The 15,735-nt window shown below is 42.2% G+C and overlaps 1 protein-coding gene across 3 annotated transcripts in view; it reads right to left on the reverse strand.

The window, feature by feature from the left end:
- Window positions 1-3,783: 3,783 nt before the first annotated feature.
- Window positions 3,784-15,735, reverse strand: part of CDKL5 (cyclin dependent kinase like 5) — a 151,223-nt gene continuing 139,271 nt past the window's right edge. For 2 of the 3 annotated variants that reach the window (XM_075775557.1, XM_075775558.1), the window contains 3 exons: window positions 13,575-13,697; window positions 12,329-12,448; window positions 3,784-11,039 (listed from right to left, as the gene is read on the reverse strand). In XM_075775557.1, coding sequence (XP_075631672.1) covers window positions 10,653-11,039; window positions 12,329-12,448; window positions 13,575-13,697 — 630 coding nt within the window. In that variant the 3' untranslated portion in view covers window positions 3,784-10,652. The remainder of the gene's footprint in view (window positions 11,040-12,328; window positions 12,449-13,574; window positions 13,698-15,735) is intronic. The other variant, XM_075775560.1, reaches the window with a different exon arrangement.

A 15,735-nucleotide genomic window follows, 5' to 3' on the forward strand; every position in this document is an offset into this window, starting at 1 on the left:
TTTGTCTCAGGTCCCCTCTGGTCTGAGCTGCTGTGGCTGCTTTTGGGACAGGCATCGGTGTCCTTGTGCACCAGGTGGCCAAATCCTCTCCATGTCCTTTCTTGTTTTGCACTGATGTATCCTGGGGAGCCCAGGGCACTTCACTCCCCATGGGCATTTGGGCACAGGAACAGGGGCTCGCTGTCATTAAATACTTTGATCTCCATGGCCTGATCCCCAGCAGGTGCTGAGCATCTGAGGAATTTGGGGCGTGTCGAGGCTCTGATGGTGCACCCATCTCCCCGAGGTGACTGCCGGGGCACTACATCTCAGGTCCCTGCCTCTGCCTGGGAGCTGGCACCCAGCACACCCCAGGTGGGAACCGTGGCCCCCACAGCTCCCATGTGGGAGGGCCGTGGGGGGCTCTGGGACAGCAGCTACTGTTTGGCTTCGCACACATCTGCAGCAGAAACCTGGCAGGGACCTGAGACCTTTTTCCTATTTTTTAACAATCCGTGCATCCATCCCAAAAAGTCGTGGTGTCGGCACCTGAACTGTCTCAGTGGAGAGAGGAGAGGCACGAAGACAATGGCACTGAGGCGGGCCATCTGCCTCTTGTGCCTTCTTCTTACTCCTACAGGGAGAGAGATGAATGCTTGGTGTGCAGGGCAGGAGATGAGATGTGGCTAAAACCAAATGAGATGTGACCAAAAACATGAGAAAAGCCTTTGGATGCCTGTGCAATTCATCACATTTTATTAATTCCTGAGGGCAGATGTTTCTGCCTTGTTTGATTTCTGTATATAGAGACAAATAATAACTGTCAGGAAAATACGCTCTGGCAAGTCTGAAAGCTTCTGCTTTACTATATGAACAGTATGAAGTCTACAGCGATGTAGAAAAGACCAAGCCTCACCTGCTGAGATGATTGTTATTTTGTCACCATCACTCCCTTGCTTCACCCCCACTCCCCATACGAGTTTTGCCTATCTACAAATGGGTCTAGGAACACGTTTTCTTAGTAACAAAGTAATGAATCTGTGTGGTTCTCTAATGATAATCAATCAAGGAAAGCTCTACTGAGAAGGTCCACTGAGCTTGAGGCAAGTCCTCCATGCAGCATGGGGTAACAGCCTCCCCGGAGGCACTGCACATACAACAGGGAGACAAGGGCTCTCCACCAGCCGTCACAGCTCTTGTGTTAGTAACATGGACACTGAAAGCTGAAGCGTTTCCAGGCCCTGGACACATCTGCCATCACGTTAACACACAGCTGTCCCTTTCCTAAAAGCAGCATGGAGCTCTGCTCGGCGTCCTGGTGGATGGTGACTGGAGAAGGAGGCTTGGTGCTGTTTTGTTGCATGACTGAGGAGTGGTGAGCTGGGGTTGGAGGGATGAAAGGACGGACTGGGCACCAACAAATGAGTATCTATAGCACCCCAAAGCAGTTAAGCTTGAGTGTGACCACCCAAAGTCTGTGGCTGTGACTGGTCTCTGAAGAGCTCCCACGGACAGTCCAGGGTTTTGCAAGTTGTCTGGTTTTGGAAAAGCACCCTGTGGCAAGGGCCAAGAGTTCCTGCGCAATTTTGAAGAGCTCACAAGCTTAATCCACAGCCTGAATGGATGGACCACACACCATTATACACCAAGGCACCACACTAAGTTATGTATCTTCACATGACTGATCCTACATATAGGATATAATAAAACCTTGGAGGGAGGAAAGGCTGTCCAGGTAGAAAGGACCTGTGCTATCACTCTTCCAGCCTCCCAGCTTCAAAGAAGTCACTAGACCCTTTTTCCAGATTGAAATGTACAGCGATAAATAAGGTGGAACTAACTGTCATATGCTGCATTTCACAGTTCATTTGCTTCTTGCCTCGCCCTGCCCTTTGCCTGCAGTTCACCTCTCCGGCTTGCATGGAGAAGGGACCTACTTCTGGCTTTCATCTACAATGTCAAAATGGTTCCTGCCAAAGCTGGAGGTTTTGTTCTGATCTTGGCTAGGCAGCTCACTTGCTAATCGACCTTTGGAAATTCACTTAACCTCTGCCTCTTACCTAAAAAGAAGGGTGCTGAGAAGCTTAATTAAGTCGTCCTAAAGTGCTTTTAGAATTGCACTTGACTTCCACCTCTGCATAAATGCAGCACGTTGGAGTAAGTGAGGCAACTGTCCTGAAAAGTCAAACTTGCCCAATCTAAACTACATGATAAGAGTCTGCCCCAGGCCTCCAGACCAGCCACATCATTTGTAAGTCAACAGTCCCTTTCTTTTAGTGGGTGCATGCAGGAATTATCCCTTCACTGTGGTGTGAGAGAAAAATGCCCACACTCACTCTGCTCTCTGTCCCACGGCGGACCAATGCTGACTACACCGGGGCTCCTCTTCAAGGCATTGGCCACCCCGTTTTCTGGAGCCCTGTAGAGAGTACAGAAAAGGGCACCGAGCGTCTGGCATCACTACGACCAGATCCTTGACAGAGTAAGAGCAAAGAGTAAACCCGAGCCTACGGAGAGCCAGGCGCCTCAAGGAAATGTGTTTCAAACGCTTTTCTGGCTGGGAATGGTGAAACGCTGGTCCACTTGTCCTGGTGGAGGTTGAAGCCAGTAACTCAGGCCAGCAGTTTCCCCATTTGGGGGGTGATGGGCGCAGCTCAGTGAAGGCACCAGGCAGCAGCCTGGTCTCACAGCAGCTGTGGCTGTGGCACAACCCACCAGTTGGATGTTCCGAAAGGATCTGAACAGACTGCAAGTCCTGGCTTCCAGCAAGTCTGCTGCTGGAGCGCAGAGGGAAAGAAGGGAGGCAAAGGTAAAGTGGTCCCTGCTCCTCAGTTTGTTTCCACTTACCCTGAAGAATGAAGGACCAGCAGTGAAATGTTTAACCTGGAGAAGATGGACAGGGGATCTTAATGCTTATAAATATCTCAAGGGTGGGTGTCAAGAGGATGGGGCCAGACTCTTCTCAGTGGTGCCTAGTGACAGGACAGGGCACAAACTGGAACACAGGAAGTTCCATCTGAACATGAGGAAAAACTTCTTCACTGTGAGGGTGACTGAGCACTGGAACAGGCTGCCCAGAGAGGCTGTGGAGTCTCCTTCTCTGGAGATACTCAAAACCCACCTGGACATGATCCTGTGCAACCTGCTGTAGGTGATCCTGCTCTAGCAGGGGGGTTGGACTAGATGATCTCCAGAGCTCCCTTCCAACGCCTACTGCTCTGTGGTTCAAAGTTTTTTTAAAGCTGCACACAATAACAAAGTGATGGTCAGGACACATTAAAGGGAAACCCATCAAAAACTGTATCGCTGACGCCTGAACGTTTGCCTAGAAGAGTCTCAGCTTATATGTGGCAATGCTGAAATGCCAACATGCTACCCAAATGGTTGACCCCCTTCTGCAGCAAAGACAATTTAAGGGCTGGAAACTTCTTTCAGGCCCTTTTAATTTCTGGGTGGTGTTTGGTGGGTTGATACTGTTCAAAAGATAGAAGACCAGAGATTCTTGCCCTGAAAGGAAGACACACCCCCCCGCCCCCGATGTCTGCAACGAGACTGCAGGAATGGTGGGCAATGAAGTGCTTCAGGGCTGTTTTGTCTCTGCTCCTGGGACACACCAGGCTTGCGGACAGACACAAGTCGGCTTCTCAGATGGGGAGTTAGCGGGGACCTGGCAGCGACCTGTTGGGCAGAAGAGTCCTGGTGTGGTTCTGGCCCATTCTGTTCCTCTGAGCCATGGTAATGCCTGGGGAGGCGCTTGGGAGGAGATGTGTCGGAAATAAGATCAGCCATTGAGCAATGCCAGTGTTCTAGTGCAAAATCTGCATTTTTATTAAAGACATATTTTGGAAGGCCCATTCAAAAATACATTGTGCTCAGTAAAAATTAACCATTTCCATGCTGATAATTAAGGTTACCACAGGATTATTTTTTTTTTCTCTTTTAGAATATTTACAGCAACAATAGAAATTGTACAGAAGTTAAGAATGGAATACATGCCCAAAAAAAATTTGGTAAGGTATACCAACAACATGATACAAAGGGTTGTATACAAACACTTTACAAATGGTTTATTAACTTGCATGAAGTCATCCTTAAATATTCAACACATTTTAAAATCAATTTGTATTCCAGGGTTAAAAAGGTTAACACCACATCACATCCCTTCCACAACAGAAAGCATGGTAGATTTAAAAGTTTGTGCGCTTTAGATTTTGAGTAGCTGTTAAAAATATCGGGGAATCCTTTCCATAAATTTAGAAATTTTGAAAGCTACCTCCCCAGCCTGTTATTTTTTGAATAGCCTGTACTGGCAGGTTGTGAAAAAAGATCACATTTTTCTAAACCTTGTTCTTCCTTCCTTCTCCCAAATGATGCAAATTCAGAATTCAGCATTTCACAGTGGAGATCTAAGCAGTCCTGGAAGTCCTTAGCAGATTAACCAGATTTTAAAATGCCTGCATAGAATTTCCAAAAAAAATTATGTTTTCATGGAAGATTTTAGCTTATAAACCAAATATATATAGATGTTACTCCCTTCAATTAGATATATCCTTCAGTAGTACGAGTCTAAGATGTGCACTAGCAAAAAAAAAAAAAAAAGGAAAGTCGAGACAGTTACCTACACTTAAAGTTTTGTTACTAAACAGTTAAGAGCTCTGCCATTGGATTTACATGTCAAGAGTTTACACCAAGAGGTTCATATCCTATAGGAAACTTGAATAGCGGCTTCCATCTTGTGCTATGAACATGCTTTAAAGTTGCTAAGGGAAAGCTCTACGAAAGCAGTTACTTCACAACGCGTTTCTACGCCTGTACAATGAAGATGCCACCTTGCATTTCTCAGAACGGATCCAGAGAAACAACGCCCTGTGAAAACAGAGACCTGGTGGAACAAAGCGCCTGGTAGGCAACGTGTTTTGGTGGGGGCACAATGAGGTAAGGTATCTCACCCAGATGAAATGGAAAATTAAAATGAAGAAAATCCTGAGCAAGTCTAAGGATAGCTGTTTGAATAAAACAGCAAACAGGGTGGAGTAGTAGATAAGGCCTCTAACTCCCTGATAATCTGCACTAGAGAAACAACAAAGAACAAGGCAACTGCAATATTTGAGAACCACAAGGGGAAGGGTGAGGGAAGACTGCAAAGCAGTGCAAAGGATGGCATTGGGATTCTAGAGGGAGAGCTCAGATGGCTTGGAGGTTTCAGAAGTATATCAGATGAAGGCCCATCAAGATTTTATTACTTGGTTGCTAACAGTACCTAGAGGAAAAATCTTTTTATATGTCTCTTCAAAATTTGGAGTCAATAATAAGCTCAGAACAAACAAACCAAACCTCGACCACATTCTGCAAGAGAGAGGAGGTAGATTGACTTGCAGAGAAGACACGAGATGTGTAAAGTCACTCTTAGCCTAAGTCGCAAATTCCACATTCAGACCCTTGGGCCGCGTCTTAAGAGTCGCTTTTGCCTGGCTGCATACTTTGACTTACATTCTAAAAGAGCCTGAGGAGCAATCTGATTCAGGGGAATGGAAGTATCCAAACATAGCAGGGCGGGTCCTCTCACGCGTCTCATGCTTCTTCCACTTAGTTTGCCAAAAAAGGCCAACTTTTGCACCAAGCAATTGGCTGCATGCAAGATAACAAATAAGCATCCAAGCAGAACTTGGAGCAAGTGAAATTCAGATCTAATCTATCAGATTTACCTATGCTGTCTCATGCAGCAGCTGTTAAGACAGTCCACTGAGAGAACAGATGACCTACCACAGCTTTTCTCTTCCAGTTGAAAGATCTCTTTGCTTAATTTTCATGAAATTTGCTTCATGATTTCAAAATGAGGAATCTTATTTCAGTACAACACCTGAACCAAGTGATGTGCGCAAGCCTCCGCTTGCCTGACGAGCCTGAGCGTTGATGCACTGCTGCTGTTTGAGACTTTGAAAAAGAAGCCAACATCTAGAACTTCCCAGCTGTGGTATATTAAAAGGATTTACTCAGATCGCTCCCTTTTTAACAAGGGCCAGAAGTTAAATGGCTTTTCTCCTCATTCATTACAAACCCAGTTAATGAATGGTTGATATCATGACACCATGAGAGAGAGCTGTGTAGGGAAAGGCACCTGTTCTTAAACAGTGTCCTGATTTGAAGGTCATTTAAAAATGGTTAAATAGGGCACATCACCTTTCCAATCAACTTCTGTCACGCTCCTATCCTATTTTGAATGGTGGGCCTACTTACGTGAACAACAGCCTAGATGCACGGTTTAGGATATAACCCCATTAACAGATGTATTATGTATGCTAGCTGGAATGGAAAAAATAAACATTCATTGCCACCCCACAATTTGCAGTATATTATATATGGCTATCCTTTTCATACTCTGTGTGTCACTGGGATTCAAATATTCTCCCAGCTCTACTCCGGCAGTGTTCAACATCTACAGAATTAATTACACGCGGGTATTTTTGAAGCACGTCTCACTACCACATCATTATAAGACAAGAAAAAATGGAAATGTGAAGAAAAACCCCAAACACTTCTTGAGCATGGTTCCCCTCAAAAGCGGCTGGGTTTTGCCTTAGCTAAATAGATCACAACAGTGCTTTCAGAGCCGTATCATCTGTGCCCCCTTTCTTATAAAGGAGGTCTGCTGTACCGAATTGTTAAGAAGTCATAGCTTTTTCTGGGTGAACACAAGAGTCTACTCAGCTAATAGCTACAGCAGCTTTTGAAGAGCAAAGAAAAGATTGGGGTGTAGCTTTCAACACTAGTAAGACTCAACTACGAAGAGACCTGACTGCAATGACAAGGAACAGCCAAAACAGGCTATCACAGGACACTGCTTCTTGAAGAATCACTCCAGCTTTGCTCCCGGAAACAAGCTGGCCAGCAGACAGAAAGGCGACAAGGCTCAGGACCACCTGAGGGAGTCTCGTGAGCTTGGAATTTGGAAGCCTGCTTTAATACTGAGCTAAAAGAGTGAGTATCTGTAGATATCTAGAGTGGTGTCAGGACCCACACGTTTGGGTGGGTCTGACTTGGTGCCAGAAATCAAAGCTTGTTGTCAGTCCCAAGCCCTGCAGGACGGGGAATGTTTTAGGAAGAAGGGACCAAATCCAGGATCGCTGACTTCCTGCCAAGAACTCTGCCTGGTGCTCCGTGCTGGCGACCTCTCAGAGGAGCAACGAATCTTGGACTGCGATAAATGCAGCAAGAAGCGTTAGGTAGCTCTAAGGGACTGTTCTCTGTGATCAGGTCTGTTGAAAAAAAATATGTTGTTCTAGGTTAATACATTTACATGGCAGTTTAGAAGGACAGCTTAAACATATATACAATTTCAGGTAAGATGAGCTTAAGGTGCTTCTTTTTCAGTTAAAAAGAGCTCAAGAGCTATAGTAAAAACATACAGACAAGTTTAGGCAGCTTGAGTTCTGCAAAATTACTATAATTCATTTCTGAATTTCTTTTCTATTCACATCATTAATGATGCCATAAGGCAAAACAGATTGCCAAAGAATAAAATGCAGTTTAACTAAGATACTTTATACTAAGTAAATCTATAGAACATGTAGCACAAGACTCACAGACCAGTGAAGAGGAAAGCTCACACTTAGAAAGTCGTTTCCTCTGTAATTCTCATCTCCTTTATCGAGCCAGCAAATCTCAGTCACTATAAGACGACTCCTTTGGCAGCCTCGACAAAATTACATTAGCAATATTCTAAATATTGGGAAGTTAGACCAGGTTCAAAATACACAAGTTATCCCAGCACCAGCTGGCCGGACTGCTGGAAGTTCTTTCCAACAGAAGGAAGAAAATACTACATACTTGCAACACAATTTAGTATTCAACTGAAATCTACTACGGTTTGTTGAATGCGAGAAGAAAATGCAGCATGAAGTAGAAACAACTTTCTGTAAATATGGGCCACCAAATACTTGAACATTCCCTGGGTCACCCTTGAAGCTTTGCTAACTACTTTAAACAGCTATATGTACAGTCAGAGAGTACTCTGATTGAACTTAATGGGTACTGAGAAAAAAAAAATCTTTTGGAAACATTTTCGCTTGCTAGAAATCAGAACAGCCACATACAGCCCAGCATCACCATCCCCAGCATGAAGCTCTTACCAGCAAGCTAAAAGTCTCACAGCGGCAAAAGGATACATATCCACAAAGTACAGAAGAGTCTAGTCTGAATGCTCCCTCGGAGACATTCGAATCGTACTGCTTAGAGCCCCACTCTTGCACACTGCTTTTGTGAGGGATTTCAGCGGCATCAGCCCACGTCGAAGCAGAGAACAGGACTAACCTGGCTGTGACCAGCTGGTGAATCCGAAAGAGATTGCTAAACTATGCTGCTAAACTCTGACAGCGATGACGGGTAAATACCACAATGTCTTTCCTGGATGCCCAGTGAACTTAGCAAAAACTGAATACCCTTTCATGTCTACTGTATTTATATATGCTATATATATGATATATCAACACAGCATATATCATATATATCTAGATATCATATATCAGATATATCTATAGAAAAATCACATGCACATTTCTTGCAGGCAATTGACAAAGAAAGAATTCTTATTTTGTAATTTTTCAAATTTAGGAGACTGACTTTTTGCCCTGGACAAACCTGATGCAACATCCTTCCACATTGTACCTTCAGGCAAATACCCTTAGAGTAGCGGTGCCAAATTTGTTGTTGTTAGAACTTTGGTATGACTCGAGAAGTACCGAACAGCGCGTCCAGTTTGCATTGTTATCCAAGGAGGAAGTTCAGCTCTTACTGCCTGGCTGCTTCTGTTAACTACGTCTATGGCTAAATCATCGCATTTACATTCAGGTTAATCTCTTTTTGGAAAAGACAACGTATTTGCAAGTACAAGTGTCTTACGAGGACAGCATCTAGAAAACGAACTATGCTGCAGAGTAATGAGGGAGTTGAACTAAGGTGTTTAGAAAGGAAAGATTGTATTGTTCTGACACTACAGGCCTGACTCTCCTCTTATTGCACGAAGTTTAGACTGGCATACCTCTTTTGACTCCTACTGGCTCACCTTTGGTTTAGTGTACCAGTAGCAACAGAGGAATCAGGTTGTGTATTTGCTACACTTGACATTCACCAACGTAAAGGCAGTTTTAACAATGTCGTACAGGAGACTGGAACCTAAGAGCTAGTATTTTGCTGAGACTGGTAACTGAACTGTGTATGGGAATATTCGGACAGCAAGACCTACGGAGAAACTAAGCTGCACGGCAACCTTCTCCCTCAATATCCAACTATCAGTTTTGTAGCTTTAAATACATCCTGAAATATAATAAAAAGTGCAAGAGTAGTTTAAATTTAAATACAGTGTTTATCTTATTAGTTAATAGATTGCTAAACGAGATGTAAAATACACATATGCATAAAAGCTTATACCATGATCTGCAGTGCCATGCTATGCGTAAGTGTCAAAGTTTGGCATTTCACTTGCAATTCATGCTATGTTTCTTTGGTTTTCACCCCTGCTATTAAGTGGGAGAGCACCTGCTTTAGCTTGGAGTCACGGGGCACTTTATCTCTTTAGAGGAAACAGAAATTTGGTACTGGGGCTCTGTGCTCTTGATGCAGATGCAGAAATCCCATTGATATTACTAGGAAAGCTAAGGACACAGGGGAGAACATACCACATTTAGATTACTGTACAGTTCGGCAGTCTCTTACATTTAGCCAATACTTCCAACAAAATAGCCCATAATAAAGCTTGGAATTGAATGTTGTCTTTTGTTTGTTACCAGTAATGCCTACAATACTGGGCTCTCATAGCTGAGCAAGATTCATACTGTTACAGTCGCGTTTATATCCACATTCAACTTCCTTTTATTAGAAGTATAATACTGCACTTTATATCACAAATGTATAAAAATATGGCAGATAGTGTCATAACAATACTTTTCTTTTAAATGAGTATATTTAAAAAACAGACAGTTATTTTCCATTTATATATATTTATATATAGAATAAAATACTCCTGATGCAATATATAAATGTTACTGTTAGTTTTTTATAGAAACTACTGTAGCTGTTGCACTGCTTCACAATGTTTCAAACAGCTCAAAATAACTTTACATTATAACGGAAAAGATATGATTATAACAGTACGATATTAGGTCATCATAAATAAATATTACAAATCCTATCAAATATGGAAGTTTAAAAAACAAATTTAAGACATACAATTTAACTTTAAACCCTTAACAGGGATACACTGTTATCACATAAACCCCACTGTTTTAACTAGGCAGCAAAAAATGTAGTAAGGGCATAGGTCTAGACATGAACGTTTTCACCCTTATAAGTGCCAATACATACCAGAAGTCTCCCAGCTTTCAGACAGAGACGTGCACTGAGCTGGAATGTAAATGAGAGAAAACAGCAATGCAGTTTTCTCCCCGACCGGCACGCTCTGCCTGGCATCCAGCGACATTTCTGATGACTGGTAATTCGTAATTCAACTTAGTTTACTGTATAATCCCTGACTCTCACTGTGGTGCCGAACGGCATAGCTCCACATGTACATATTGCACACCTTTATAAAGCTGAAAATGCAGTCTTACCATCACCAGAACCACCACCGCTCCCCTACGCTGATCTCCACCTGAACTGGCCTATTTTCCGGAGTGCAATTACAAGGCTGTCTCTTTTAAATCATTCAGATTTGGCATTCGCGATCGGTTTGTTCGGTTATACGTGTGCCCGTTCTGTCCGCTCTTGGAAGGCAGCTGATCGGAGTAGGGAGGCCCATCGCTCGTGCTCCTGTTCACCGGGGAGACGTGCCAGGAAGGCTCCAGCTGGCTCGGTATCTGCAGCGTTGGCCTGCTTTTTGGCGGAGGCTCTTGCCGCACATTGCTGCTGCCGCTGCTGGAGCTTTGACTCATGGGGTGAATTCGCACTTCAGAGAAAGAAGCTTTGGCCGGCTGACTTGGTAAGGGCTGGAAGCGAGGCTCAGCAGGGACGGGATGATTGGAAGAGGAGAGGTGCAAGAGCTTTCGAAGAGATTTTAATGGCTGGCTCTGAAAGACACACGGAAAAGCGCTTGACCTTCTGCTTTCCATCATATCAGACTCCCTCTAACAAAACTGTCGTATCCTCCACTGAACATCTTGAGCTTCACAGGACTTCTTCACTTTTAATTTGTACTCATTTGGAATATTTCATTCCAAGCTATGACTACACACCTGAGAAAACGTCTTCTCATTATGATTCAATCTATTAGCTACCCAAAAAGATGGAATCTTTTCCACATCAGAAAAAAAAAATTGTTCCCATCAATTATTTTAACCTTGTTTCCTGCGAAAACAGAGGCAGAGACAATTGCATTAGCTGCCCATCTGTCACTACTCCTGCTATTAACTTTAGAACCTCAGCCACATTTTACAAGGCACAGGTATCAGAAAGACAAAGTTCCTAAAAATTTTGTGAACATCAATTAGGGGTTAGAGAGAGTCTTGAATAATCATCTGCACTGAAATAAGGCCTGGCAGAACTCAGCAGTTTGCTGTTTTGTGTGCTGGCAGCTGGGTGATAAGCTGCTCTAGTCCCTCACAGCTTCTTTAACTGGTGAGCAGGTTGAAGGGAAACAGAGGCATGGGGTTACTGAAATGGGTAGCAAGAGCCTGGGGAAGCCTGAGAACACAAAGCAGTATGAAAACAGACTCATTAAATTCCACAGCTCACAGAGCATCTTGCTTCGCCAGACACTGCAGCTGCAACGAACCCGCTTCAGTTTTCAATGCTGTAACGATGACAGAGCACGGCACTGGAACTCCCTCCCAAACCCTGCCCCCAAGCTGGTTTGAGAACTGGAGAAAATTGAGTTGCCTTGGTGCAGTGCTATGCTCCAATAACACAGCCTGCTTAAACCGCAGTCTGCGCCGGCTGAGGCACAGCTGCACCGTAACATGGTCACGATGCTCTGGTGACCCCATCAAGCATCAAGTAGCAGCGCGCCCTCGGGACGCACCATTCCTTGCAGAGCTGACTTGAGGGCTTTTCTACAGCGCTGCACAGCTACCATAAACGTGCACCGAAACGTTGCTTGCCTCTAATACAAAACCACAACCAGTATTTTGCAAGGCTCAAAGCCTGATACAGGGACATTTAGTCTCCCTTCTTTTCCTTGTCATTCATGTCTAGATTTTCAAAGAATTCTGCAGGACTGTGGGCACATGATTTCTTACAATGAGCGGGGAATGAGGAGGTTGGGAAATAATGTCAAATGCAGTTTTTCTATTCACCAGAGAAAAAGCTGTCAAGATACCTCAGTGACGTTAAAATACAGGGAATTGATAATGCCACTTACATGAGGCTGGATTTCTGTCATCTTCTCAGGATGCCAATCCTTCTGCCTGCTGCTCTGGTGATTAGAAGAATGAATGGCTTTCTGTAATGCCAAGAGATCCTGACCATCACTGCTAGGCATCTGCAACAAAATATTCAATAGTGGTTTCCTAATACATTCTTCAGAATAGCTGTAAATCATTTCCCCCAGTTAATTACAGAATGCAAGTGAAGCCCATTACTGCAGCAGAATTGCAATAACCTTTCAGTATTTTTCCCCCTAGTAAGAGCAAGTGGCTGCGGATATCATGCAGATTTGCTATACCCTTAGCCCTTAAAGCATTCGCATGCTGTTAGTCTTATTTGCTGTAAGAGAGAGCAGTTAAACAAGGCTTCAAAAAAAAAAAAAAAAAAAAAAAAAATCGTTGAGCCTCATCTTCATTTAGAAAGCATTCCATACTGCAGTTAAGACCATGGATCAGTTCTATAAATTTGTTCCTGAGGGAAGCAGACCAAAATCTCTCTAAACTGATGTCTGGCTGATACTGCCATCACAAAACCAAGAACTTTTTCTTTCCTCCACAAATATCCCAAATTAAAGCAAAAATCCCCAACCTTTCCCTCCCCTCCCCCACCAAAACAAGCTGAAAATGCAACAAAATTTATGGCAGAAGGATAATTTAAAACTTATATGTAGAATTTTATCTCATTTCAAGAATTCTAAGCAAAAAAAGGACACTTAAAATTTAACCTATTTTTAACGCAAGCTGTCTTTTATCATGAACAATCAGGACAAACAAAAATACAGCAGAGGCACAAGCTACAATTTTGTTTTCAGATATCTGTTGTTAATATTTAGTTAATTTAATTTTTATATAAAGGAGCAGTTTGCATAAAAAGTGTATGTCCAATATAGCTATAAAATAAACCAGGTTAATTTTTTTCCTGATTGAAACAGAATGAGACAGTTTAATTTTAAACATAAATTATTTCACAACTATTTTCCGCCTTTAGTCTTAGTCCCAGGGCTCATTCTCTCTGGAACTGTGTATGTTATATTTTCAGTATATTAAATATTACAAAAAAAAAAATTTAGGTACAATCTATTTCAACAGAACTGCCAATTTTACTTAAATTTATCGAACTGGCCCAAGATACTTAACTGGCATGAAGAGAAAGTAATCCCATGAAAATAAAACACATGCTGCTGTAGTCAGTAAACAAGTTTACTGGAGCATTTTACAGCTACTGTACTTAAAAATTAATACCATGGGTAGAGTGACTACAGGAAGCTTTTTCAAAGAAGAACTATGCTTTAAATTATTCTTTGAATTAAAAAGAGGAAAGAGGGATTTCTTGATGCTTGGATTCTCCCCGTTGGTTGAGTCTGTCTGCAATATAAGATACAAAAACTAAATGCATAGTATTTCAATTTAAGAGATCTGTCCTTACTATATTTTTTTTTACTTTTTTCTTTTTTTAATTCCAACAATCTATGGTATCAATCCTGTAATTTGCTTTGGGAAAGTACAATGGTGATTGAATGAAAAAAAGCATATGGAACGAATTGAAGAAACTCAATGCATATAAAGCATGTAAAAAGAGATCAGTACACCTATTCTTATATCCACGGCTATTAGAATGCAGAGTGTGTTTCAAAGCCTTTTGGAAACAACTGGTAAGTCTTGTTGACTTTACTAAGCTTTGGATCAAATCCTGTAATTCTGGCAATCATTTGTTACTTATGATAATGACCTAAAGCAGTATGTCATTTCTTATTTTTATATAAATAAAATATCAAAGACACACTAACAGCAATCGGTTTCAGAATGAGCAGTTGATAGCTACCTCTAGAAGAAATAACAGTATTCTATTTTTAACTTGTGAAAAGAGCTAGAGCTCCAAGATGAATTATTTCAGTTACGACAAAAATATGCCTTCAACAACTTCATGTATAACTGCAAGGGAACTGACTGTTTTATTTTAATTTCTGTAATACAACCAAAGAACATACCAATGGACGCACAAACAGAGTTGTCAGGTATTAAAATTTTGAATGGGACTATTTCTCCCTTGCTCAGGTACGAAGATGCACAGGACTCGTGCTGTGATTAGCACTATTTTGCCTATTGAAAGGAAAACCTTAGAATACAATATAATGATTGTACAACTGAAGAGAACGATGGGTGCACTACCAAAAGCAAGGGTAGCTTTCTAAATTCCATCCAAGTTAATGAAAGATGGGAGTCACTAATCAGCATAGCTTGTTTAGGAACTTTATGGTCAGAAGAATTTCCTGTCTGAAGTTCAGAAAATCAAAAAGGAATCAAAGCAGCACTAGGAGAAACGCTCACCTGCAACTGTTTTTTCCAAAGCAGATGATTTCTTCAGACCCATAGCTTGTGATATGTGCCAAAATCTGCAAAACTTGGGCTCCTCTGAAGGTAGTGCCTATTGACACTATGCACAACCCTCATGGATATCAAATTGTTTGGTGGGAGATGACAGAAAAAACTGTGACTCTAGCAATCCTCAAAACCTTTTGCTGCTTTACTAAAAGACTCCAAACAAGATGAAAAGGAGAATGGATAAGAACAGCTCTGCAAAACCAATATTGCAAAGAATTCCCGTAGCAGGCAGTAACCATTATTGTCCCATGAGGAACTGGACCTGGAGAACTCTAGGGAGAATGATTAACGGGAACGACTCTGCAGGAGGAGCTGTCAGGAATTGGGATCAGTTCTGGGCTGCTAGAGATTTTGAGAAAGACATTATTAAGAAGATGTCTTCCAATTTCAGATACCTTTTATGACTCTCACGACAATCAGTAGCAAAATGGGACTTGCCAAAGGGTATCAGAAGTAAATAGTAGCTAGCGGATGTGATACTATCACCCTCTTAACAAACTCTAATTCTATGACATGCTTCTCAGCATTGTGACAGTTTTCTGGTCTAGGTTGTTATTTGCTGCAGAAAGTCTGTGTCAGAGTAAATAAGTGGAATGACATACTTTTAGGACTCTGTAAGAATTCTAAGCCTCAAAAAAACATGGGTCGTCACAAGCTGTATGTTAGATTTTTAATATGAATTCATAGAAAACATTACTCATGTAGTTGAAGAGCTAATATTACAGTGCGGTTAACAGCTTTCACTACTGAAGTCAAACTTGGTGCCGAAATGAAGATAATAATTTTTGTTTGTGCTGGAAGATCCTAATGAACATCCCAGTGTTTGTTAGGTAGATGTCCTCATCTAACAGAGAAAAAAGAACAAAGAACAGTGTCTGAACCAGACACTTGTGCACACATTGGTGGGTACAGTCTGTCCCTAGATACTGTCCTGTTAAACAGCTGTAAGTAGAAACGAGAAGAGGTTTTTCAGTCTCTGGTTGGGTCCAAAAATCAAGTTGATGTCAGCAAGTTTCTAGCT

This window comes from Balearica regulorum, chromosome 1, assembly GCF_011004875.1.
Source record: "Balearica regulorum gibbericeps isolate bBalReg1 chromosome 1, bBalReg1.pri, whole genome shotgun sequence".
In the NCBI taxonomy this organism is placed as follows: domain Eukaryota; kingdom Metazoa; phylum Chordata; class Aves; order Gruiformes; family Gruidae; genus Balearica; species Balearica regulorum.